The sequence below is a fragment of the Podarcis raffonei genome, chromosome 11 (assembly GCF_027172205.1).
Source record: "Podarcis raffonei isolate rPodRaf1 chromosome 11, rPodRaf1.pri, whole genome shotgun sequence".
Taxonomy (NCBI): Eukaryota; Metazoa; Chordata; class Lepidosauria; order Squamata; family Lacertidae; genus Podarcis; species Podarcis raffonei.
Genome location: NC_070612.1, coordinates 59,609,467 through 59,636,533, shown reverse-complemented (window position 1 = coordinate 59,636,533; position 27,067 = coordinate 59,609,467). Strand labels below are relative to the sequence as shown.

Below are 27,067 nucleotides of genomic sequence, written 5' to 3'. Positions count from 1 at the left end.
CTCTCTCTCTGTGTGTGTGTGTGTGTGTGACAGTATTATCGTGACTGTACCAAGTCACACACAAGTCATAACAGAGATGTTCATAATATACAGATATTAACTCTAGAATCATCCCATCATCAGTTGTACTGATCGTCAGCTATGAAGGGAACTTTGGCATTTTTTCTCTTTAGTAAGTGTTTAAGTTTCTAAACCATAACTATTTTGCCTCCAACAATTCTAAAGTATTCCAAGGGCAAAGTGTGAAAAGTCTCTGATACTGCAACTCTAATACAACACAATTTCTAATCTACAAGCCACGTTCTTTGACATGAAATTGTGCTCCATTACCAGCTGAAATTAACCACTGTCTACAGCCTATGACTCACTCACTTCAAGAGAACATTAAGAAATTTCTAGCGCACACACTTTTAATTTGCTTTTGGGGAAATGGGGGTAGCCAAATAAGTCATACTCAAGTAGACCAAATACAATTGGTTTAACTTACTTGATTCCAGCGGGTCTACTTGAGTGACTAGCAATGGATACCACCCAGTGTGAAAATCTAACCAGTTATGTAATAAATGTTTTTAGCCAGCTGCATACAGCTGTTTGAAACACACATAAAACAAGTTAAAACAAATTGAAATACATGACCTCAATACTTCAAGCAATAGAGATTCTCACATTTGTAGAGCCATCATGTCACCAAAGTAAAATTGGGAAGGGATAAAAAACCCTAGAGGTGATACAACATTTGCTTCACTTGAGCCTGCCTCATGGAAGCAAAGGTAGATTTTTTATTAATGAGAAATCTGAACATTTAACTCGCCCCAGCTACTATTATAACAATTGCTTCATGTTTTGACTACTCAAGTCTCACTAAAATTCAAATAAAGAGTGCCCTCTTGTGGTATAATAACAGGCACACCCTAAAATGCAACTCCACATTTTGCTATTAAATGAACCTAGATGCAGGGATGTAGGTTAAAATGAGTAATTTACATTTTTTACATGATTTTTTCATCTTAAGTGAGCCACTTCATGATGTTTATCATTCTTACAAGAATTGTTCCAGTAAAAACCATCTTTCCTGTGGTTTAGGGGTCTCCAAAGAAAAGGATTCAGGAACACATCTGCTGGTATAGAACATCAGAAATGCCTACATGGAGCCCTTAGTAACAGTTTTAAAAAATGTTTGGCAGAATGTTAGGAGCTCACACCAGTGAGGGAGGCCTGCTTTATGACAATAATCTTCATCATAGCGTATTGAAAAGAACTCCAAATGCAAGTTACTGTTAAGGGCAAGATGAACAAAGATGGTCCCAGCCTTTAATATGGTGACTTGAATTTCTGCCGCTAGGGATAAAATGACTGCAAATAATTGCTCACAAAGAAGTTTAATTCATTTATTACCTGTGCACAAGAGAAATAACTACCAATAAAAACCCAAAAGATATACAGTATTTTTACATGGTGGTTAAAAGTAATTAGAATATCACATGACAGTGTCAGTGAAAGTATGCGTCCAATTACAAATCATAATGCAAGTTAGAATCTCAAGGGGGAAGCCAAAGAGCTTTAGGCAAAAGCAGTTTCAGAGCAAAAGGCTGTGCCCCTTCAATCTGCACAAAGACGAAGGTAATTTACAATCAATCCTTGTGAATATTTGAGACAATGTTACAATGCAGGTTTCTGTACAGTTGTAAAGATCAGGTCAGCAATCCTAGTATTTTAAAAGAATTTGCCAAAGCACTTCTGCTAAGAGATACTTGCTAAAGATGCTGTAAGATTCTACTCCATTGGCGGTGTCTCATGTCTTTCACTTATTCTGGCTTTGAGATGAAGATTTGCTTGGAAAAATATTGTTTCCGTGTTATACATTTTTTTTATAGAGACAAAAGAGCAAGAAAGTAGCTAAATCAAGTGGTATAAATCTTACAGCATTTTCCTAGCAAGAGAGACATGCCAAGTCACAATAAGCAATATGTACCCACAAATCATAGCTTCAATTAGTTTCCTCTTTAATTTGTATTCTACATAAATTACTATCAAAGGCTAATGTTTAAGAAGCAACTAAATTGGACAGTTGAAGGTCAGATAAAACCTGGTCACCCAACTGTATAAGCAATTTCCATTTTTAAAAAAATCACAATAAATGCAGAATGAAGAAGTGTTTGATGCATGCAACAACCAAGTGAAAAGCATTGATTCCCACTGTTTGAAGAAAACTACTGCACTCCACCTTAATGCATCAGACTGGGTTTAGTTAGAACAAGACAATTCCCAAGAGTCAGAATGAAATAAAGCTGGTATTTTAAAGATTTAAGAGCTGTTATCAAAAATAAATTACATTTTTCAAGTTTCAGAAATGTTGCTATGATGGTTGGGAACCCAGTAGCCTTTCAATGGCTGCATTGATATCACCTCCTGTTGCTATTAGAGCTTGTAGGTTTGCTTCACGGTTCAAAAAGCCCATTGCACTGAGCTGCTCCAGTTGCTGCTGAAATCTGATTTCTGGATTTTGTAATTGCTAAAAAGATAAAAAGATAAACTGGTGTTATTTCTGTACAAACATGGCTACCCAACATGCAAAACTAAAGAAGGAGCCAAAGTTAGAAAAAAATAAATTCAGCCAGTCTTTTTGCAAATAACTATTTTTCTAAACAGGCTGAAATGAAAAATGTTGAAGCAGTTGCTGAAGGATGGACAGGTTTCAAAGTTATAAGGATTCAAAGGTTACCTCCTATTCTAAGGACATTGACACTGATATTTTCACTGGGGCTATCAAGTATTTCAATTAGTTCCTGAAGCTGAGGTTTTAGGGACCAGACTACAGATATGCCTATATATTTAACTCAATGAATACAATGCTACTTGGACTTCATCAGCAAGAAGGAAAGTCCAGCCATCCCATGGGAAATGGGGACACATCTTTCAGGGAGGTAGTCAGGGTCCTAGGATACTTGTAGAACCCAAAGATTAAGCAGAATCTTGAGCAAAGGGCCCTTTACATAGGACAGTGGTTTAGAAAACAAAAGGTATTGTTTCATCAACAAAACTTGCAGCTTTCTTGGTGAATAGAGTTGAAAGCTGTATATGCTGATTGCTTATTTTAGTGATACAATAGGAGAGAAATAAAAACATAACAATGTTACCTGAGCGTTGGCTCCAGCAAGAGCCTGCAACATCTGCTGAACAAACTGCTGGTGTCCAGTTTCACCAGTTCCTGACGCTGGACTTGTCGTTTCATTCGGGACGGAAGTGGGCACAGCTGTTGCAGTAGGAAGGCCAGTGCTCCCTAGTCCAGCACTTCCTAAGCCAGAGTTTCCTAATCCAGCTATTCCAGCGTTAAATCTGCACAAAATAGAAGACACATTCAAGTTGTTTATACCCAAGAGGTAAGACTCATACGTCAGTTTACCACAAACAAGAATTTTATTTGTAACACAAATAAGGAACACCCAAGTATCAAATTCTTCATGAAATCTCAAATTATTCCTTACTAAATCTCAAATTATTCCTTACTAAAAATTAGTTACCAATTCAGAAGCCAAACTCTTAAAATTGCAAGCAGCTCAGTACATTAATGGTATGGGTGCAAACTTATAGTCGGACTATGAAAATAAAAAATCTTGCCAACTCTTACCCAGGTATAAGTCCTGGTGCTTCTGTTGCTAGAGTCTGCAAACCTTGCTGAATCTGTAGCAAAGCTTGCATAGCTCTAGGATTTGACATTGCAGATAACGTATCTGGGTTCTGCATCTATTAAGAGAAACACGTGATGCGTCATACATGTGCAGACATGTCAAAATGATCATTTGGTAACAATTGGTTATGGAAATATGTGCAAATGCATGAACCCCTGGAGACCAGTAAAATGCTTTGGGTGGTTGCATGATGGTTCTACACCTTTGCAACCACAAAGTGGTTTGCAACCTTTGTAACCATTTAGAATTAAGCATTTTAAGGGATTTTAAGAATTTTAAGGGAAGAATTGTGATAAGAACCTAATAGGTGGCTTACCTGTTGAAGGAAAGTTGGAATTTGTTGTCTCATTTGCTCTTGAAGCTGAGGATTCCCAGCAAACAAAGGGTTATTCAGCATCATCTGTAGGGATAAGTGAGTATTTTATCTATAAAAAGCTGCAGAATTAAAAACATCACCAGAAATTGGCAGCTTGCTTATTCTCATTCCTTCATCCAGCCCACCCCTCAAATTCCCCAAGCAGCCACACACACCCTTCTCATATTGACACATGCCTCAGTCAACTTAAAAACCTTCCCTTCCATCAATTAACTGCAGCGAGCAGCCACACTTCTCTCTCCTCCACAGCATCCCCAAGCCTGCTAGCCACCTCAGTTTTCCTTTTCCGCTCTTCCTAACTGTCCCTAAACCAAACCAGCAATCTGTTTTCCTCTCCCTACCACTCTGCTCTATGTGCCACTAGCTGCATTTATTCAATGGTGAGACATGCTCACTGGGCATATACTCAGAAGCATTCTGATACTAGTGCTTCACACATGCCTGGTATTGAAAAGCTGGTTTCTGATAAAGGCTTTCCCATACATACTCTTCAAAATGATGGGTGTATGAGAATTTTACAAAATTAAGCACAGCCAAAGAAAAAGAACAGCAAAAAGGGAGCCAGGGGTGCAGAGGGTGGGGTGAGGGTTATGTACCAGCAAGGTTCAGCTTTTGTTCCCTCCAACCTGATCCTTCAGCACATTTTGCTGGCTCCTCAGAAAGACAAACATCTAACCACCAAAAATGAGCTACAGGATGCAGTTTGAAGTTCAGGCGAAAAGGCCCCCAAGCAGGGCAAGATGCGATACTGCTTTTGAGTTTTGTAAGCTACTTTGTAAGGAGTTATCTTGAAAAGCAGGATAGATTAAAAACAAAAAACCAGTTGACTAGAGCTGCTAGAAAAGGCAATTAGTAGCAGCAGTCCCAAGAACAGCCAGAAGTCAGGAGCAATGAAACAGAAGTTGTCAGTCACGGGATAGTTAGGAGACAGTTCAGAGAATCTGCACAACTGTGTTGATGTTATACGGTTTAAAACGGGACGGACTGACCAGTGGGATGTGCAAACATCCACAAGGATAATGTCTACAATCTGGGAGCCAGTGTGGCTGTAGTTTTCGTTGCTGGTGGTGATCTGGCTATGTACAAGTTTATCCTGTTTACAAAGCTTGTCTACATCAATTTATCCAAGGTGCAAAAAGCTTTGGAATAACCTCCAGCTACAACCAGTAATCCAGCAACATCCCATCAGTATGTTGGAACATAGGAAGCGCCTTATACCAAATCAGACCATTGGTCAATCTGGCTCAGTTCACTAGCAGCCACTTTTCAAGGCTTCAGACAGGGGACATTCCTATCCTTACATGGAGATGTCAGAGAGATTGAACCATGTTCTCTACCTCTGAGCTACAGCCCTTCCAGAATGACAATTTGGATAAAATGAGAGACTTGGAAAAATGTATTTGTAGATGTCCAGGATAGGATACCATACCAGAAGCAATTCTGCATTCCAAATCTTTATGCACTTCAGGACTTACCTGGGCCGCAAGATCAGGATTCTGGCTCAATGACTGCATCATGCTTCTCATGTAGGGGGCAGATAACATGTTCTGCATCAACTGTGGGTTTTCTGTTATTTGCTGCAACAAGCTCTGCATTCCGGGTGTGTTGAACATGCCAGCTTTAAAGAGGAGGAGACAACTTTCAGCAATTCAGGGATGCGGTACCAGTTGTGAGTTAACAAAATGACACACATGTCAACAGCAAAAAGAAAAACCAACAAATTGTGGCTGCTTTGTAGTGGACAGTAGCCATTACTCCTTGAAAAGTTACATTTAACTCATAATTGAAGTCCAAACTGAAGTGAGAAAAGAGCCCTTGGGGGCTATCATTTTGCAAGGAAGCCGATATAACTGCTGTGTAGTGAACATACCTCCTAGACCTGGTCCCAAATTCGGCATTGTTGAGCTTTGCCCTGTGTTTCCAGTGCTGCTGCTTCCAACACTGCTGCCTCCCCCGCTGTCTCCGCTGTTGCTGCTATTGTTTGGGGAGCTCTGTGTGGTGGACGGAGGAGCCCAAGGATTTGGCAATGGGTCTCGGTTTTCTGTGCGAGATGGCTGGCTGTCTCCACCTGATGAATTGCTTACTAATGAAGCAAATGGGTTGCCCCCAAACTACAAAAGAAAAGTGCTTATGGATAAACAGGATTGAGGAGAAGCATTCTTACTCAACAGAACTTGCTTTGGAGCAGCCCCTGAATACACACTTAGGTGCATGACCATGATTGCACTGCTTTGCTGCTTGTTAAAGAGCTGTGGTCCTTAGAAGAGTTGCCAACAGCTTGCTCAAGATTTTGCAGTGGCCATGGTCAAGATTAGCGGTCCCATTATTTTATAGTTCCTACAGCACACCGTAAGCAGCCAATAAGGCCTGTAATGAGTTTTCTTCTTGTTTTAGAGTCCTACTATAAGCTACCTTTCAAAACTAATTTGGGACACACTTCCTTGCCTGGTGCAGATTAAGTTACAGATGGAAAACCTGTAGTCCCCAGATGTTGTCCAGATGGAGCACCTTACACCATCTCTTTTATCTGAACAAGCAACTGAGGAGCAGGGCATGTATCTGAAGGCAAAACATTCAGCAACGTTTTCAGTCATTTTCAAGAACATCCAATGAAGGCCATCCGACGAAGCTGAAAGTTGAAAGATTCTGGCCATCCAGAGATTAAGCTATAGCACAGCACAGAGTTAAGCTGTAGAATTCAGTCTCACAAGATACAGTAATGACCATCAGCTTGGATGGCTTTAAAAGGAGATTAGACAAGTATATGGAAAATAAGGCTAGCATTACTAGCCATGATGGTTACTTGCCACCCCCACTGTCAGGGGGAGTCGGCCTGTGAGTGCCAGTTATTGGAGAACACAAGTGGGAGAGTGCTGCTGCACTCATGGCCTGCTTGCAAGCTTCCTACGAATACCTGCTTGGCCACAGTGAGAACACAAGGCTGGACTTTTAGTCTGACCCATGATCTGATGCAACTTAAGTGAACCACTATCATTTTTTTAAAGCAGAATGTTATACTCCAAAGCTGTTGAAGCACCAAGGAAATAAAATAACAGATTTAAAGCTGAACCATTTCTTCACCTTAGACTAGAACTATTGGGCTGTAGCTGAAAAACAGCAGCCTTGTGATCATTCTCCCCCATCATATATAACATTTAGACACTGTTAGCTGTGTCATGAAGCTTCCTTACCTGCTTGATTTTATTTTTAACTCTATTGTTTTATCATACGTTGGTCACCCTGGACTCCTTTGAGAGGAAGGCTGGGGTATAAATTTAATAGATAAATAAATCATGTCTTATGCTCTCCCATCCATCCCCAGTCCAGTGGCTGGCAGGGAAATGGCAAAGGTCAAATGTACTGAAATATTACAGGAAGTGGGAAGAGCACTCAACACATGGTTGCTGCTTTTGGCAGCAGCTCTGAATGAAACAAAGGTTTAAAAAATAATAATCCAAGCAGGGACAAATCCTTATTTGTACCTGAGGTAAAACACTTTAACTCAGCTTGGGCCCTCACCACCAGTCCTCCTCACCTGCTCCTGTGCTGCATTGAGCATTGGCTCCTGAATATCTGTATACATGCGTCGCAAAGCATTATAACCACCAGGTATACTTTCAAGGTTGCTCAAGGCACGGTCCTGGTTTCTCATCATTTCTTGCATCATTGCAGGGTTTCTAGCAAGTTCTAAAGTCTGGGAAATAAAATAATTCACATTAGAAATACAACTATTCTTAAAGGTCTAAGACTGGGGTCCAATGAGCTACTTTAGGGGTGCTCAGAGGCTTGCAATTGTAGAGTGGACATATTTTTAAAGAAATGCTTACAACCCAGCTGGTATTAAGCTTTTCTTTTCTTTTTTAATTAGTCAGTTTCAAAAGTATTTGAGCAAAACTAAGTCCAAAGCTCCCCTAGATGCATGGAATTGGCTGTGTGGCTCTTCTGATTGCTGAATATAAAGGTAAAGGTAAAAGTAAAGGTAAAGGGACCCCTGACCATTAGGTCCAGTCGCGGACTCTGGGGTTGCGGCGCTCATCTCGCTTTATTGGCCGAGGGAGCCGGTGTACAGCTTTCGGGTCGTGGCCAGCATGACTAAGCCGCTTCTGGCGAACCAGAGCAGCACAGGGAAACTCCTTTTACCTTCCCACCGCAGCGGTACCTATTTATCTACTTGCACTTTGACGTGCTTTCGAACCGCTAGGTATACAGTGTAGTTAAAATATAACAGGCACTACCTCAAGTTTGGCACTTTACATTCCTTCTTTTTGCCACATACTAGCAGTGCAGACAGGGACGCGGGTGGCGCTGTGGGTAAAAACCTCAGCGCCTAGGACTTGCCGATCGTCAGGTTGGCGGTTCGAATCCCCGCGGCGGGGTGCGCTCCCGTTGCTCGGTCCCAGCGCCTGCCAACCTAGCAGTTTGAAAGCACCCCCGGGTGCAAGTAGATAAATAGGGACCGCTTACTAGCGGGAAGGTTTCCATGTGCTGCGCTGGCTCGCCAGATGCAGCTTGTCACGCTGGCCACGTGACCCGGAAGTGTCTGCGGACAGCGCTGGCCCCCGGCCTCTTTAGTGAGATAGGCGCACAACCCTAGAGTCCGACACGACTGGCCCGTACGGGCAGGGGTACCTTTACCTTTACTAGCAGTGCAGACGCTACCTTGCATTAAACCAGGGTACTCCACTATGTCTGAAGTGGACAACTCTCTCTTAAAGTCGATAAAGAAGCTAAGAATATTAGCAGGGGAGATGGAGGAGTGCACATTCATGGCACTATTGTTTAAGAACTCATGGATGATCATCCAACATGGTCAGGATGAATGGTGCTGGGCCTTAACCTGTTTAGTTCAATGGCAGAGCACATGTTTTGCATGAGTTTCCAGGTTCAATCTGTGGCAAATGCAATTAAAGGATCTCAGGTAGGCAGACCTGGAAAATGCCTCTGCCTAAGAACTTGGGAGAGTCACAGCCAGCCATAGTTGACATTACTGGGCTAAATGGACCAATGGTTTGAAAAGTCAATTGAAAGTAAGTTTTTAATTTGGGAAAGTGGCAAAAACAAGAAAAACACTCTTAGCAAATGTTTCAACAGTTATGTTAAACATAGTATGTCACAGAATTTGTTTGTAGTGTGCAGAGATGAATCAGTATACAAAATGCAAACACCTTCTTTATAGATCAACTATTCACATACCTGTCTCATTATATCTGGATTATTAAGCATATGGCTGATCTCTGGATTTCGCTGTATCAACTGCTGCATCTGAGGATTAGCCATAATTAACTGTCGCATTAGGTCTGGATTTGAAAGCATGCTCTGAACAAAGGGATTCTCCATAATCTGAACCATCATCTCTGGATTGGACATGAGCTGTCGTTGCATTTGACTCTGTAATTCTGAGAAGTTTGATGTGTTCAGGCCTAGGCTACTCAGGCTTGCAAGTCCTCCAAGACCACCTGGGGGGTGGGGGGAGAGAAAGAAGAAAATGCACTTTCTAAACATGTTCCTCGATCAGGATGCAAATGTTTCTCGTATCATAAAACAACAGAAACCATTTTCTAGCAGCAACACCCCCAAAATATTCTATCCCGGTGTTAGTTTTCATATTCAACTGATTAACAACTTGTATTACGAAGTATTGGCTAACTAATAAGTCTACTGAAAATAAGGACTAGGACACTGATAAAACTGTCTGCATTCTAAGTATCTGAATATTTCAATAACACCCTATAAATGTTATCTACCAGTTTTTTTATCAGAACTAATTCTGGAGAGGGGAAGTTTTGCATAGCCCCCCCTGCAGCCTGGCCTGTATACCCATGATGCAGCAATTTTGCTGAAGCTAGCCTAAGTCTTGGTTAGTGACTGCACGGAAACACCATGTATGCCTTGAGTTTCACAAAAGGAAACAAGGATAGAAATGTAATAAAAATAAATAAGGATCCTCTCCCCCTCCATAATTTTATTGTGACAGCAATTTGCTTTTACCCACATTTTATCTAGGGTTGCAATATTCAACACAACACATTTGTTTGTTCAGTTTTACATGAAGAAAAGGAGTTGCTGTTCTTAATCTTCTCTCAATATTCAAATATATAAAAAGGCATATTCTGTTAGTTTTAAAAAGCAAGCACCAATCCTTTTGATTCAGAATGTATCTCTTGAAGGGTTAAATATTGAAAAAACCTCTAGTGGAGCTCTCTCCCTCCACAAAATTCCTGTTTTAACTTCTATCTTTTCTTGGACATTCAATACACTCTATCCGTTATCAAACAGAACATCTCAAACTAACTGAATGAAGCCAAACATTTGCACCAAAGTTTTCTCCCACCTACATTAATTACATGTTAAGAACTCATAGCACCAATTCTTTCACACAGCACTGAACATACTTTGGCAATGAAGTAAATCAAGGTGGATTGTACAAAACGGCCCAAAATTATACAATTTATTCCAAACATACTGCTGTTCTCTGATTTTAGTACTCATATTTGGGGCATTGGTATATTGATGCCTAGAATAACTTGGTAATAACTAATCTGACCCTAAGCTGTATTAAAAGCAGTTTACCACTGATATTTTGAACTGCTAATCAGATCCTCCTACCTGTGAGAAGATGTAGAGTTTATCATTTATTTTCCTTTATTCAGTGAAAAAGCTACACTGGGCCATTCAGTACTATTAATTAGTGCTTTACAGTTGTCTTGACAACTCAAAAAACTAACACCTTTTATTGAAACCTGATATTCACTAGTCCTGTTCGCACAGTATGTCCTGCAGAATGTGCTCAGAAGGAGAGCAGGAACACAGTAGCAAGCTCTCCCCTGGCCTAGGGCCATTCCATTGACTGTCTGGAAAAGTACAGCTTGAAACATGTACAGTTGTATGCACACCTCCAATGTTGTGCAATCAGACCTCCACTCGTACAATGGGGTTTCTCATTCCTCTCTAACCTCCTGTGCACTCCGAACCTGTTTATTGTTGTTTATATTTATTTGTGACTTTTAACAAGAAGAAAGAAAAACAAACACCCCAGAAGACCTTCTGGGGACAGCCTTAAGAGAGGAACTCTCTTCCACTTGCAATGTTTGATCCATTGGTAGATACCGCTGAATTTCACTACAGACTCCAGGAACCTAGAACCATTTATTCCTAGGACTACACACATCTGTTCGCTCAAGAGAACACATGTATCTAGTAATCCAGCAGTATAATCATATCCAGCTACAGCTCTCTTAAGCTACCCAGCAGATTTTCGACAGCTCCTTATTTAAAGGTGAGAAAAGACATATAGAACAGTTCAGTCTCACGGCTACTCACTAAAAACTAGTAAGAAACAGCTTCCATAAAACATACAAATATAAATTTTACTTGAAAAATATAGCTACAGCAAGATAAATATGTTTGAAAAAGTTATTTGTACGATTGAAACAACCGAACTACATTAGGAAAAGCAGCATTCTTATTCAAGAAGCTCTAGAACACTATGGAGCCTTACCCAAACCAAAAGGGCTGGTGTTTGTTGAATTTGTAGAGCTACTGGTGGATGCTGTTGTGGTAGCAGTACTCCCTGCAGTAGTTGTTTGCTGAGCTGAATTGTCATGTGATCTAAAGACATACAGAACAAGAACACTTCAACAAATGAGGAAATTTAAAGGAGATTCAAAACAAAAAGATTATTGGAAAGGCCAATTTACAAATATCTAGCAATTCAATCCTCTCATTTTTACAGTTATGTTAAACACGAACTATTAAACCAGAACTATTCATTCATATTTTAATAGATCACTTCAATACTATTTCCTGAACATAAAATTAAACGCAGGGCTCTATTTTTTGCCTATCACGGGAGAAGAAATGCACTACAAATGAGGAAATGATATGGTAAAGTGTCTTCTAGTAGTAGGCTGGTCTTCAGCAAGTGAGTCAGGACCAATATGTAGGTTGTATTCCAACCTAAAACAAGTCACACGAGTTAAGTACCACCAACATTTTGTTCGCTGTTAGGGTTTTTCCTTAAGATGAAAGTGAAAGCAAAAACAAACGGGGATAAGGTAGCCATATGCAAAGGAGACTACAGCTAGTTTACTTTTGATCATTGCATGGAGAAGATTCCATTGTTTGCATGTGGTCCTACTACAGAGAGGAATATACTTAGTAGCTTTATTTCAATATGTAAGAGTATACAGTCTGGTGCTGATAAAGAGAAGCCCTTGGTCTGAAAAAGTTAATGACTATTGGTGTACAGCACATGACACACCAACCCAGTGGTTTTCAACCAGTGTGCCATGGCACCCTAGGGTGCCTTAAATGATGGTCAGGGGTGCCGTGGGCAACACTGGCCTCTGTCCCCCTTTTCTTCCTTCCCTCCTCTGATGCCTTCTCGTGTCTCTGCCTCCCAAAGTCTTGCACAGCTTTTTGTTGCAGCAGCCCTGGCCTCAAGCTCAGCAGGCGAATGGTGCCTCCGGGCTGGTCAGGGGGTGCTGGTTACCAGGAGCTGAGGCAGCCTTGGAGTAAGCAAGCTTGTGGGCAAGGGAGCCCAGCCAGCCATTCCGTCAGCCCTTGTTTTTGGGAATGGATGGACAAGTGGAAGGCTTGATGGGCGGGCAGGCGTGGCCACGCTGGACTTTCTTGTGCTTGCTGTGTGCAAGGCCTGCCTGGGAGCTGAGTGCCCGGTGCTGAAGGAGAGCCTTTCCGCCATGCAGGCCTGGCAGCACCCACTGCTGCCTCCCAAGGTAAGGTCCTGGCCTTACATCCACTTTTGGCCAGTCTCCGTTGGGTCACCAAGGCTGGAGGGCAACCTCTTCCCAGGCCCCTGTGGGGCAGTGTGAGGTGGCACCTCTCTTTGGGGCAGAGGGGTGCAGCTAAGAGACCAGGCGCAGCAGCAGCGGCTGCCCAGAGGACTCCCAAGAAGAGGAGAGAGGAGGCGGAGGGAACCCTCCACAAGGGAGGGTGTTCAAAAAAGGGTGAGAGGCTGCCAGGTCTGCAGGCAAGGGGGGACATAACTGGGCTCCTGAGCCCCACGGAGGTTCTGCAGAAAGAATGTAGTTGGTCAAGGGAGCCATGGACTAAAAAGGGTTGTAAACCTTTGCACCAACCCATTACCAACTCTTAATAACCCGTGGTTAAATGAGAATATCTCAGTTAGAATATATCAACTAGAGCCAGGGCTTTTTCGGCTGTGGCTCCGATCTGGTGGAACGCTCTGTCACAAGAGACTAGGGCCCTGCAGGACTTGACATCTTTCCACAGGGCCTGCAAGACAGAGTTGTTCCACCAGGCCTTTGGCCAGAGCACAGCCTGACTCCCTCCTTTGGCAATCTTCACAGAACTCTAGCCCAATGGTTGCCATCAATTTGATTTGAATTAATTTTATAATGAAATGATTTCAGAATGTTGTATTATTTTATTGTTGTTAGCCGCCCTGAGCCCAGCTTCAGCTGGAGAGGGCAGGATATAAATAAAATTTATTATTATTATTTATTATTAGTTCAACAGGCATCTGTAGTCTGTAGTTATTGTATTAAAGGCCTCCTACTTTTATATGCAAGTAGCACATACTGGCCAGAAAAAGAAAGATGAAAGCAAGAGCACTAAAAACTTAGATCAGCTCCTACTGAATAGGCTGCTTGCCAGGTCTCTGTAATGTTTATCAGAGGTACAGGGCTGGAAGACAAGTAGTATTTGCATTCACGTAATCATCTGCTCTATTTCACAAGCTAGTTGAAAAGTCATTGTTACCAAACTCAAAGTTACATGCTAACTAGCTCCAATATTCTCTTTTCATTATTGGATTACCTAGCTTTCTCTTTTTGATACAATCTGGTTTGGTGACAGCAGGAAAAAAATAACTTAACCATTCAAATTTAGCTAGAGAAACTAAAGGATGATTGTGAAATCAACACTGGCAAAGGAAAGCTAGCACTTCAATTAGCCACTTTCCTCAACATGCAGGGAATGGTGGTGCTACAGTATCAAAACACTATTCAACTTACAAGCAAAATTATGTGGCAAGTTTCCAAGCTATAAGACTAATTTGTTGTGTCCTACTCAGAGTAGACCTGATAAAATTAAGAGACCTAAGTTAGCCTTATCTAATAATTTCAATGGGTCTACTCTGAGTACATGCAATGTTTGCTGCAGCTCATTGCTTAATTAATTAGTATTACAATTGTTGGAATAGCTGTGACATGATGCAACAGCAGGAAAGGATTGCTGTCTAGTCAGCCTGCTAAGAAAAATACCCGAGAAGGATTCTTGCTCCTGGGGCTCATTTCTCATACAGACACAGCAAAGCTTTTAAAAGGCAGTAAACACAGAATGGAATATATCCCAGGCTCCTGATTCTTTCCATGTGGAAAATGAAAATTCCTCAAAGCCCAGATCTGCTTTTTGAAACGGCAGAGGCATTTTTTCTCAGCTAACTCATGTCCAACATGAAACAGCTTAGGTTGCTTGCCGTTCTTCCCTAGATTCATGAATTTAGAAGCCAGTCAATCTGTCTTGATGCTACTCTTGGACCAGTAATCTTTCGAACACAAATGCTTCCTGGTAGTCAGATATCTCGTTGTGAGTCGAGCTGACTCACAGAACTGCATTTGTCTGACACTCCAGTTCTAAATATTTACCAGGCTTATTGGATGCATTTGCATAAAATGGGCTTTCAATCAGCATAATGAATGCAAAATATTTTACATATCAAAGGAAGTATGTGTTATTTAATTACAAGGCTGAGTTGTGTGTCCATTAAGTGTTGGTAGGAAGGACAGAGAAAAACGTGTCTTAAGAACCAAAGCAAGTGCTGGAACTCTCCAACGGTTTGACTTGTCCACTGTCTCTTGAGACGGATGGATGCCAACAAGAGACTGGTGAATCCTTGTGTGGGTTTTAAAGGCCTAGTTCAGATGACCCTAGCTAGGTTTTAAATGATAGTGAATGAACCACAGCCAGCTTTGGGTTTGTATGTTCCCCTTCCCTCTCCTCCTCCTCCACCATGTGAGAAGAGGGAAGGGTCTTGCCCAATTGTGTCCACAAGCAAGTAGACTCAATTTCTGTGAAAAGGGGGGCGGGGCTGGAGAAAGGAAGAATAAATATTGTTGTGCAAGTGGGCTTCCACTTGTGTGACACCAGACTTTATAAATTATTTTTTCCTACATAAATATGACCAACTGTATTGGGGGGAAGTACAAATGATGCATATAGTGATTTTGTGCTATTTATTACAAGCACATCTCCTAATGATGCAGATGATGCTAACAGGATGTCACTACAAGTGGCACTCCTGTAGTCTTAATCCCTTCCAAGGTACACAATCTTTCCAACACAATATTAAGTGCTCGTGTTGGGGCGAAATGTGGAAAGGAGCTCTTAATGTTGCTGAAATCCTGGTCATTCGTGATCATAAGAACTCTGCTGGATCAGTCCAAAGGGTCACTCTAGCATCCTGCTTTCCCACAATAGCTAACCAGATGCTTCTAGGAGGTCCACAATAAAGACAAGAAAGCAAGTTCTCTCCCACTGCCTCTCTCCAGCAAATCCAGAGGTTTCATATAGGCATCATTACTAACAGCTGTCAATAGCTATACATCATCCCTTTTAAAGCCATCTACACCAGTGGCCGTCATTACATCTTCTGGAAAGCCAAATAAATAAAGTCTGCAGGATCATCCTTAACTACATGTTTGCTGACACTTTCAAAGTGCTCCAAATGCATGCTGAGCGAGGATTTCCCTCTGGACAAACCATGCTGATTCTTCCTTAGCAAATCTTGTTCTTCTGTGTGTCTAAAAATGAACTGTTAATAATTATTTCCACCAATTTGCTCAGTGCCGATACAAAGCTGTTGCTTCCTTGATCTGCTTCTAAAGATCAGTGTTTCATTGGCTATTTTCCAGTAATGTGTTACAGAAGCAAATTTTAGGAGAAACTTGCAGGTCATGTTTTGTCCATGTGAACTCAAACAGATTATGATACCATCTGGACATGGTAGCTTATTAAAATTTGTCAGTAAGTGCAAGAACTTAGAGATAACAAGACTACGTTCTTGCACTTATTGACAAACTTGGCTATTTCTTACACATACTCTAAAATGATGGCTCAGGCATGGGTATCTGATTCACATCCTCTGTGCAGTAAAGACACTCAGAGGGTTATATACAAAGCAGTGTTAGAAACTCAGATATATAAACTAGGAACCAAATGGCTCCTTAAGCCAAGGTTACAGTTGCCAAAACAGAATGCCTAGTTGCCACTTTGGGGCCAGTCAGTTCCTAAAATTAATTCTGATTGTGCAGATAAAATATAACAAATAGAATTCTACAGGATGTGTTGCTAGTGTGTGAAAAGAGTCAAGATCCAAGAATCCCCAGGCATGCACCTCCAGATGGTGGAAATGTCAGGTGCTATCCCAGTGCCCAGGTATCTTCACTTGGTTGCAAGTGGCCAATAGGCGCATTTTGCACCTGGCTGACGGATTTTGAAGGCTTATCCAAAGTTGTCTGCTTGTGCAACTGTTGTATTTTGCCCAGTTTCTCTGGAATCTGCCTCTCCTTCATCACACTTTCACTCGTTGAGCGAAAGTAACATAGACAACAACTTGGCAGATAGAGAGACTGAGACTGACCAACCCCTTCAGTTCTACAATGGGACATGAGTGGTGAGAAAGCATGACTTCTGCAGGAAGAGCCAAACGCACCTGGAAATTTTACACAAACTGCCAAGAGTTCAGACTACATAGGAAGCACACACAGATATAAGATACATAAAGATACCTTTGCCATTTGCAGCAACCCAACCTTTTACTGGCTTTGTTTTGTTCTATTGGTTTAAATTAAGCATACCGTATTTTTCGCTCGATAACACGCACCCAACCATAACACGCATGTAGTTTTTAGAGGAGGAAAACAAGAAAAAAAATATTCTACACGAAACAGTGGATGTATGATTTTTGTGGTTCATGCTGTGGCCACAGACATGTGATCTGATGGTGAGTTTGGGGTAGCCCAATGCAAAAATCCTGAGGATCCATGTGGATCCATGTTTGTAACCACGTTTTTGCACCACTGTGGCCCCAAGCAACACTGGGTGCGTGATTTTTTGTGTGCAAACTGTAGCCATGGACATGCTATGTGATCTGATGGTGAATTTGGGGTGACCCAGTGCAAAAATCCTGAGGATCCATGTGGATCTGTGCTTTGTAACCACGTTTTAAGTGGGGAGGGAAGGAAAAGCACTCAAGGGACAAGGAGCGCGCGTGGAGCAAGCTCTGCTTCTCTCCCTCCTCCCCCCCCCCTTAGCGAGCTGAAAAACTTTGCTGGAGGGACAGAGAGCCTGATTGCTTTAAAGGAGCCTACCAGACAGGAGCCGCTTACACAAGTGTAAGCGGCTCCTGTCCAGTAGGCTCCTTTAAAGCAAGCAGGTTCTGCTTCTCTCCCTCCCCCCCCCCCCCTTAGCGAGCTGAAAATCATTCCTGCTATTTCCAGCAAAGCGGGAGGAAATACAGAGAGCCTGCTTGCTTTAAAGGAGCCAACCAGACAGGAGCCGCTTACATTCGTGTAAGCAGCTCCTCCCTTCTCCCGCTTTGCTCCTTTAAAGCAAGCAGGTTCTGCTTCTCTCCCTCCTCCCCCCCCCCCCCGCTTAGCGAGATGAAAATCTTTCCTGCTATTTCCAGCAAAGCGGGAGAAGAGCTGCTGAGTGGGGACGAGAGAGATACAAAGAGCCTGCTTGCTTTAAAGGAGCCAACCAGACACTCGTGTAAGCCCCTCCCCTCCCGCTTTGCTCCTTTAAAGAAGCAGGCACTCTGTCCCTCTCTCCTCCCCATTCAGCGGCTCTTCTCCCGCTGGAAACCACGGAGGAGGGAAGAATTCGCTCCGTAACACGCACAGACATTTCCCCTTACTTTCTAGGAGGAAAAAAATGCGTGTAATGGAGCGAAAACTACGGTAATTCTGAAGCAATTCAACTTGACCAAGGCTGCCACAGATGGAAGTAAGCACGAATAACTGAACAGGAGATAATACCCCCCCCCCCGGCCTACCTGTTTTGTGTTTTGATGACAAGGTGAACGGTAAGCCCATCATGGATCCCATGCTGGGTCAATGTATCTTGATCTTTTAAAATTTTTCCAGCAAATATCAACACAAGTTGGTCAGTGTGGGCTTTGAAACGCTTCGAGATTTCTTCCTTGAACTGGAAAAGAGTGCATAATTTCATTCTCAGGATTAACTTATTCAATACACTTCTTCTTAGCATTACCAATGTACCAGAATAGTAGTAGTAGTAGTAGGAGTAGTAGTAATAATACTAATAATAATAATACTACTACTAATAATAATAATAATACCCTGCCCATCTGGCTGAGTCTACCCAGCCACTCTGGACAGCTCCCAATTGAGTGTTAAAAACAATACAGCATTAAATATTAAAAACTTCCCTAAACAGGGCTGCCTTCAGATGTCTTTTAAAGATAAGATATGTAGTATTAGAAGTATGCACACATACGTTAAGGAGATAACACATCCAACATTAATCCAGGTTTGAAGGAAATCTTAGAAAAGATTGGAGGAGGGTGTTTGGGGGAGTGGAGAAAATTCCAATTGTACAAGCAGAAATTATTGTACTGTTGGAGCAATAGCCTTAAAAGTACACTGGATTTCACCCCGAGTGTGGAATAATTTTACTGACATTTTCTATATATATATTTAAAGATAACACCACATTAGCTATAAGTTATTGCTGCTAAATACTTAAGAGATGGTTTATACATATCAATGGGAATGTAGAGAAACAGATTACTCCAGTAGATCACCACAAGTCTGTTATCGGCTGTAGAATTCGGTTTCCAGAAAATCACTATTCATTTAATTCTTTTTCCGATTTGGCAGCAAGGTTAGAGACTGAGCAAGCTTTGCAGTAACTGGGTGGGGGCTTTTCAATGGGTCATTCCATGTCAAGTGATCCAGGGACTTTTACCTCACCATTTTATATTGCTTTCAGTTTCAGTTTCCTAAAAGTAGTATAAGAGAAGGCCCCAGGTCTCTGTTTTTAAATTTCTTATCTCATCCAGTTTTTGAGTTATGAGGGTTTAAAATTTCAAAAAATGACATTTTTGGCCTTGCTGGACTACACAAAAACCTCAAAAGCGCAGTCCGGATTTTAGATATTTCAAAACTAAAAGTACCAATCTCTTTAGAACTTCATAGGCTTTAATATGAAATGGCACATGATGGACTTCCCCCTCCCCCAAAACTACTTCAGACAGTTGGAGGAATTGCTGCTGTTGTTCTCCAGAACATATTTAGGGAGTGCATGGGACAGGGAAGGGAAGTTTAGTTGCACAGCTAAAACTGCTTGTGCCAGCAGAACTGTGCTGGATACAACCTATTGAAATCAATGGACATCACTAAATTTGGTCCATTAATTCCAATGGGTCTACTCTGGGTATGACTTAGTGGGATACTTCCCAGTGTGTTCCCCCCTCCTTTTAACCCCTATTGTCTAACAAAACCAATATGCGTGCTACTTCCAGGTTGGCCTAGTTAACAGGTCCAATCTTGGGCCTTCTTGGGAGAACAGAGGGGCTTTGGATCAAACACATCCAAGGCTATCCTTTTTGTGTGGTGTATCTAGTTACTGAGTCATAACAATGTTGAACTAGGAAAAAACCTAGTTTTTGGCATCATCATAATGAAGCCACTGAGAAGGGAAGCTATGTTGTGAACTGCCCTGACATCTGAAGGTAAACAGCAGTATAAAAAAATTAAAAATAAATAGATGTAAATATTATTGGAAGGAGTCTGCAAACAATGAAACAAGAATGTGGAAACATTTAATAACATGTAGAAACTGCCCTGGAAAAGTACAGTGGTACTGGGACAAAAAAAATGAACACAGGATGCTTTTATTTGCTAAATATAAAATAAAGCAAACATGCTTAATTAGATCACTCTCTAAAGCATCAGATGATTTATCTGGTTGCAATTGCCCTATATTACATTCAGACAGCAGGTCTAGTGGTTAGGGTTACTATTAGTAGATCAGGATTATACCAATGTTGCCAAGGAACACCTACTATTGCAACCCAAGCATACCAGTCTTTGTCCAAACAAAGCTTCTAGCTTTGAATCATCCAGTGGAGACTGAAATCACTTGTTCTTTACTATAATTTTGCTTAGCTGGATGTGAAAAGTTACAAGTCCAGGAAATCCTGATTGTCCTTTTTCCCACCAATAAAAAATAGAATTTTCTTGAAGAAAATGGAATCTAACTTTGGCCTTAGCCTTGCCATCATCACAGCACACAATTCTATTGGTCCAGGAACATGGATTAGATTTTTGCTGAAGGGGAGTACTGTATGGCTTTATTAGGAGTCCTACCTATACCACATCAAACACCAAAAAGGTCCACCCATATCAACATGCAATGCATTGCACCATACTGTGGAAGAAAGGAAAACACTGACCATGCTACATTGTGGCCAATTACACCATGCTTTATTTGTGGATTCCTATGTGATTTTGCAACCACAGGCAGACCTCATGACCATCAATTTCCCAATAACTTACACCTGTCCTCACAGGTTAAGCAAAGAGGAAATGCTTCAATTTCTGTGGAAATGACTGTATTGTGACTACAGTTTGGGTTTTCTGAATGGAAGCTAACAATACTACAGGCAACTCTCTGTTTGTGCATGTCAGCGGTTGGACGTAAGCCTGTCCTGTACCCTTCCAGGGCAGAAAGCGGTGTTGGCAGTTGTGCATGCCTTGGTAGTGTACAAAATGGTTGTTCCTTGTACAGGCTAACCAGGCACCCTGAATATTGGTGGTTTTGGTTCATAAGCGTAACACAAGCTCATCTCCAAAATACACTAGCAAATTTCATCAAAGTAACTATCTAATCTATTGATTGGTGATGTCACCCTTTCTGCATGAACTGAGTAAGACACATTTTTAAGAACTGTTTTTAGATAAATCAACATAACCTTTCTCGAGCTAGTCATGGTAATATGAAAGGGCGCTGAAATTATAGGCAAAATGTATCAATGTATCTCCAATTGTACATGAACTAAGGATCCTGATTACACAGAAATTGTTTAAATCCAAGTACTTCAGGCTCCACTCCTGTGCTAGTGCAGTAGCCACCATAATTTAAAAGATAGCTGAGACCGGAACAGTACCCCAAGGTGTACAGCAACTGAAAACCTGGAATAACAGGATTACGGCTCTCAAGTATTTCTCAAGATTTTATTCAAAGATGTGTCCCAAAGCTGAACTTTCTCACGGTTTTTCACAAGTATTCTGATCTAGATTTCATATTTATGTTATTTTTCCTGCTGATGCCCCACGTTCTCCCCCTGCTCGCCTGTGCATATCCCATAAACAACTGCAGCAGTTGTGCATTGTGGCTGGAAGGATTCTGGCTCACAAATAAAATTCTGGCTCAGTAACAGAGCATCTGCTTTGCATGCAGAAAGTTCCAGGTTCAATCCCTTGCATGCCAAGGTAGGGCTCCAAAAGACCCGTCTGATATCCTAGAGAGCTACTGCTAGGCAGCGTTGACAATACTGAAATAGATGGACAAATTATCTGACTTTTTACAAGGCACCTTCATATGTTCTTACTTAAAATGGGGAGATCGAAGGAAGTGATTCCCAAGAATACACAAAAACTGGTTTATATGCCAGAATTCAGATGAAAAGTTGAATGCAAATTGGCTTCCAGTATCATGAATTAATTGCAAGAAATAAAGTAATAGTAAAGGGTTTATTAAACTGGACAAAGTACTTGTGATAACAAGCCTTAGTTTTTCAGGTAGAACTAGTTTTAGCTTAATTAAAATAGCCATAACCAAGATATACATCCTGCATATTTTAAGTTGGGAAACGTAAGTAATTTATAAATGCAAGTCATTTGTGAACAAGAGTTCATAAATTCCTTCTACATCAAGGAGTCGAACAAAGTTTACCACTTTATACCTATTACAAGGAGTCCAGTGTTAATAGCAATGGAAGAAAACTGAAATCTACAAGCTCTTTTTAAAGACTTGCAAGACTTTATTTACTACCAAGTGAGTACATAAAATGACCCTATACTGCAGTTACTTACAATTTAAAAATTCCAACTCCAGAGAGAACAGAGGTACCTGCATTGTTTTTAAATATTAAATGGCCTATTCCTAGAAGAAACAAAACTGCAGTGTTTTAATAAACTGAATGAAATGACCAGAACTGACTGGTGTAACTGTTATTATTGTTTGGGTAGTAGTAAATTAGTGTCATCCCAATTGCATATTCTTGCTCTATGAGCTAGACAGTAATCAAGCTGGCAGAACCCTAGACAAAGGTAGCCACTCTACTACCAAGTGTCAGTTTGAGAAAGTCTTCTCACACCTGTAAAAAATTAAGATTTCAGATACATACTACACAATGTCTTTAGCACATTCAAATGACAATGTGATTAGGAGTCTCATCATTTGCATGATCAAAGGATTGGCTACTCATTCACACAATGTAGATCTTGCTAGCACATATCTTCTAGTCTCTTAAGTTTGTCTTTGAGACAGTATGTTTAGAATCTTAAAATTTTACAGTAGCCTTTTGTTACCAAATGACCAGGCCCAGTTAATATGACTCGTCCAAGACATTAAAGGCTGAGAAGAAACGAATTCAAAGCACTGAAGTAGTCATGCAGATGACTCGGCAGCTACCATATTCAAGTATAATGACACACTGATTTTTCAGTAGTACATATACATAGAATACTGTATACAATCAGAAAAACATACTGTAGTGCTAGTTTAAGTATCAAGTAATGAAAAGATACAGAGGAGCACTTAAAATCTGTCAGAACAGCATATCAACCATATAGAGACACAAGATCCTCTACCACATTTAACCTCCTAGGCGCAGCTTGTACTTTTGTGTTCTATATAGCAGTGTTACACCAAAGTGCTAGAGAATCTTCTATGTTTGTAGAGTCCACACTTTCCCCCAAGGTTCCCGTTTCACACTTTAAAACCGGCTGGTCGCTTGCCCGCCTTCCCGCCTCGCCGATCTGCCTGGCTCCTTTGTGTTCCCCTCCCAGACAAAGCCACCGCATCTCCGGGGCTTCCCCTCGACGCCCCGCCAGGCTCTTTCCGCCTGCCACCACCAAGACTTCCTCGACCGGTTCAATCCTACGCGCGCCTGCTTGGGAGTCCGCCTCTCCGAACCGCACGGGCCTCGCTCGCAAACGGACACGTCGTCCAGAACCGGGCTGCCAGCCATCTCCCCGCCTCTCTCGCCGGCGGCGGCGGCGTCGTTAGAGGAAACGCACCTGGAAGAGCGACGAGAGAGAGACGCGCTCCCTTTGCAGCCGAGTCACTCCGAGGCCTTCGGTGTGAGGCAAGAGCTCCGCCCGCCAACGGACTACGACGCAGGGGCGCCGGCCGGGTTCCGTCTTCGCAATAAAGGAGACGCCGGTTCCCCCCTCACACACACACACATTCCCCCCCCCCCGCCCACTCGCGCGGTGGTACCGGCCACGCCCCTCCCCCCGTCCCCGGCCTCACCTGCCGGATGCTGCTGGTCTCTGGGACGGCGAACTCCTCCTTCTCCTTGGGGGTTTTGACGGTGACTTTGATGATCCGCGGCTCGGAGGCCGAGGCGGCCGGGCCGGGGGTCTCGTCGGGGCTCTGCGGCCCAGGAGGGCTCTCGCCGCTCTCAGACATGGCGCGCGCGCGGAGGGGGGGAGGGGAGAGGGAGGACGGGCGGCCGAGGGGCCTCCGGGACTCGTTAGCCCAGCCGCGCGGGGGACGCTGGGAAAGGCAGACCCTCCCCTCTCCTCGCCTCACGCTTCGCGGCCTCCTCTCTCTCTCTCGCTCCGCGACGCCGCCGCCACAGCTCTCGCACTCTCGGAGAGTTCAACGGAAACAGCCCGGCTCAGCCGCGGCGCCTGCTGATGACGTCAGGAATCGGGGAAGTTACTAGAAAAGAGGAACCGACTTGGCCGGCAACTGAGGAGCTGGGACTCGGGAGCGTGTTGCGCATGTGTAAAAAAAGAAATGGTGAGGAGGGGGAGGGGAGAGAGAGGGAAGAGAAGAGGAGCACTGTGCGCCTGCGCACATCGGAAGTCCTCGCTTTACTGCGCAAGCGCAGCTGTCACGGAAGGCCCAGGCTGGCATTGTTAGGCGAGCGCTGGCTACGACACCGTGAGGAGGCGCTCGCGCATGCGCGGACACGGTCACTCCGCTGCCCACGTGACGGTGGCGCTGCTTTTTACGCTGCACGTGGATCCTGGTACAGCCATTTGCCTTTTGCAAGCTCAGCGCATGCCGGCCTCCCACTGGTGGGAGGAACTGGTGCTGGGATGCACTCCCAACCGGAGGGAGCGACGCAAGGCGGGTTTCTGCAGAACCACGTCCCTCTCTGGGCTCCACTGAGGACAAGCAAGAGGCGTTGTCATGGTTCAAAGGGCGCTCCAGCCAGACAGCAGCTGTCTGGGGGCACAGATTAAGGACTGGGATGGGCCTGGCAAGGCAAGAGTCCTGCAGGCTGGATAGAGAGAGCCCTGAGCGCAGTCCCCTGGGCAGACGCTCCCCACCCACCTTATTTCTTTTCCTGTTCAGCAAGCCTGTTCCTATTCAGTTAACCTTCAAGAAAAGGGTATTTGCTTGCATCTTACAGCAGCGGCATAGGGACGCGGGTGGCGCTGTGGGTAAAACCTCAGCGCCTAGGACTTGCCGATCATCAGGTCGGCGGTTTGAATCCCCGTGGCGGGGTGCGCTCCCGCTGCTCGGTCCCAGCGCCTGCCAACCTAGCAGTTCGAAAGCACCCCTGGGTGCAAGTAGATAAATAGGGACCGCTTACTAGCGGGAAGGTAAACGGCGTTTCCGTGTGCTGCACTGGCTCGCCAGATGCAGCTTGTCACGCTGGCCACGTGATCTGGAAGTGTCTGTGGACAGCGCTGGCTCCCGGCCTCTAGAGTGAGATGAGCGCACAACCCTAGAGTCTGTCAAGACTGGCCCGTACGGGCAGGGGTACCTTTACCTTTTACCTACAGCAGCGGCAGCTTGTTATCTGTCATTGTCCTCCAGCTTCACTTTTTAAAAGTGTTATGCTGTAGATGTCCATCGCTGACAAGTTCAGGAATGTGTTCAATAAGAGGTGTTGCCAACTTCTATCCAAAGGAACATGGCTGATCCTTGCATACTAATCGTATCTTCAAAGCTACTGCTTGTCCAGTATGTAGGTGGTGTGAAGAAACACCTGGGGTTTGGTACATTCTATGAGCCGCACAATCTGATAAACTGATGTTTGGTTGATGTGTTTTAAAGAAAAACTAAATGAGAGCTGCACTAAAATTAGCAAGGGAACCCAATTGACCTCTTAGGTTCTGTTCAAGCCAATTTGTAGGAAGAACTGGAACAGCTCCAATGTTATGTTGTAACTTGTTTTTAATGTTGTAACCTGCCTTGGGACTTTAAAGTGAAAGGTGTCTGAAGAAAAAGCATGTGTTGGGCACTGAGGATTCCTTGCTGCTCTACTCTAAGCAAGCCCTTGCTGAGAGTATAAATATATTTACTTAAACATGTTTGTGTTAGGATATTTCCGTTCCACCTTAAAAGGGAGCAGGATGTTTGTATAACAGCCTGCGTAAGTTCCTGTCTCACAGGATGTTTATGTTGTAAGTTCGTTTCGTTTTTGGCTGTTTTGCCTGAGCAGTCGGAGCAGACGGTCATGCTTTCTTTGTTCTGACCAATGCCTAATAAACTGTAAATATGCATGTTCTGCTCTCATGCTGTGCAACTTCTGTTGTGTGAATTCTGCTGATAGAGTGTGCACAAGTCCAAGAATGTGGCTATCTTTTCTTGAGGCTTCGTGTCGCTATAATTGCTAGATACTGCATGACTAAGGGAGGTCGATGGATCGTCCGGCACCGAGCTTGGGGGCTCAGATGGATTTTATCTCCCTGGCAGTATCCCAACAACAGGTTTCGGGCCCAGATTCACGGCACTTGCAGAAGAGTAAGACAGCGACAGACTGCTGAAAGGTATGTTGGAAAAGCGAAAGCAGAGGCTTTTCTGCCGCGGAAGAAGTCTTTGATGTCCGGCAAAACTAATTGGCCTGGGAGCCGAGCCAGAGGCATCGTGATTAATGAGCTGCCGAGATAAGAAGTCTTAAAAGGCTCACGGCTGAAGCTAAGAGCTGGAATGGAGTTTTTCCAAGCCTCTGAAGCTGCTGAGTGCCCAAAATTAAATCGGGACAATTATGAGACCTGGGCAAAATGGTGTGAGAGTTTGCTGCGTCAGTTTGGAGTCTGGCATACTGTCTGTGAAGCCCCTCCAGTTCCTCTGACAGGGAGATGGGAGGCTCAGAATTCGAGAGCCATAGACGTAATAGTCTTGTCCGTCTCTCTGGAGGAAATTGCTACGCTAGCTGGCAACACGACTGCACGTCAGATGTGGAATGCTTTGAAGATAGCCCATCTGCCAGTCATCCCAGCCCAGAGTTTGACTGCGTCGGAGGTCCTGGCTGTTTCCCAGAATGCGAGTGAATGCAGAGATGCCGAGGGCACCGGTTGCAAGCTGCAGGGGGAGCTGACTGTGATGTCATCCCAGGCAGCATTCCAGCCTCCAGGGGGAGCCAAGGAGTCGGCAGCTGAGAGCTCTGTTTCTCGTGAGAACCAAGGTCAGAGCCTTTGCAGAGGCCGGAAGACCAGATGTAAACAGAGCAAGATGCTTGCAGGTGGCCAGGAGCGGGGGGGCAAGTTGCAAAAGCCCACGCCAGTGGAAAACAAGGCTATGTTTGCTGGCACAGCTTCACCAAAGGCTAAAGGCAAGCTGCAAAAGCCCACGCTGGTGGAAAACAAGGTTTTGTTTGCCAGCAAATCTGCTTCAAAGGGTAAGGCCAGGTTTGTAATTGACTCAGGTTGCACGCGTCATCTCAGCAAAGACCGCCATCTGTTTATCTCCTTCACACCTCAAGATGGAGAGGTCCAGCTGGCTGATGGAAGGACTTTGCAAGCTA

At 43.4% G+C, this 27,067-nt stretch overlaps 1 protein-coding gene across 1 annotated transcript; it reads right to left on the bottom strand.

Annotated features, from left to right (window-relative positions):
- Positions 1-1,374: 1,374 nt before the first annotated feature.
- On the bottom strand, positions 1,375-24,079 carry UBQLN1 (ubiquilin 1). Its single transcript, XM_053407926.1, has 11 exons — positions 23,611-24,079; positions 18,101-18,252; positions 11,564-11,673; positions 9,259-9,521; positions 7,601-7,759; positions 5,936-6,176; positions 5,541-5,683; positions 4,006-4,089; positions 3,629-3,744; positions 3,138-3,336; positions 1,375-2,512 (listed from the first exon to the last, which is right to left on the bottom strand). Exons 1-11 carry the CDS (start codon positions 23,767-23,769, stop codon positions 2,357-2,359), a joined length of 1,782 nt encoding a protein of 593 aa, XP_053263901.1. The 5' UTR covers positions 23,770-24,079; the 3' UTR covers positions 1,375-2,356.
- Positions 24,080-27,067: the final 2,988 nt, after the last annotated feature.

Bases quoted from the DNA above. Each gene is read 5' to 3' on its own strand.
- UBQLN1 (XM_053407926.1), bottom strand. From the start codon at position 23,769: ATGTCTGAGAGCGGCGAGAGCCCTCCTGGGCCGCAGAGCCCCGACGAG. The intron at 5,684-5,935 runs GTATGTTCACTA...TCCTCTTTAAAG, and splicing joins TTTGGGACCAGGTCTAGGAG to CTGGCATGTTCAACACACCC. The intron at 4,090-5,540 runs GTAAGTCCTGAA...TTATCCCTACAG, and splicing joins ATCCTGATCTTGCGGCCCAG to ATGATGCTGAATAACCCTTT.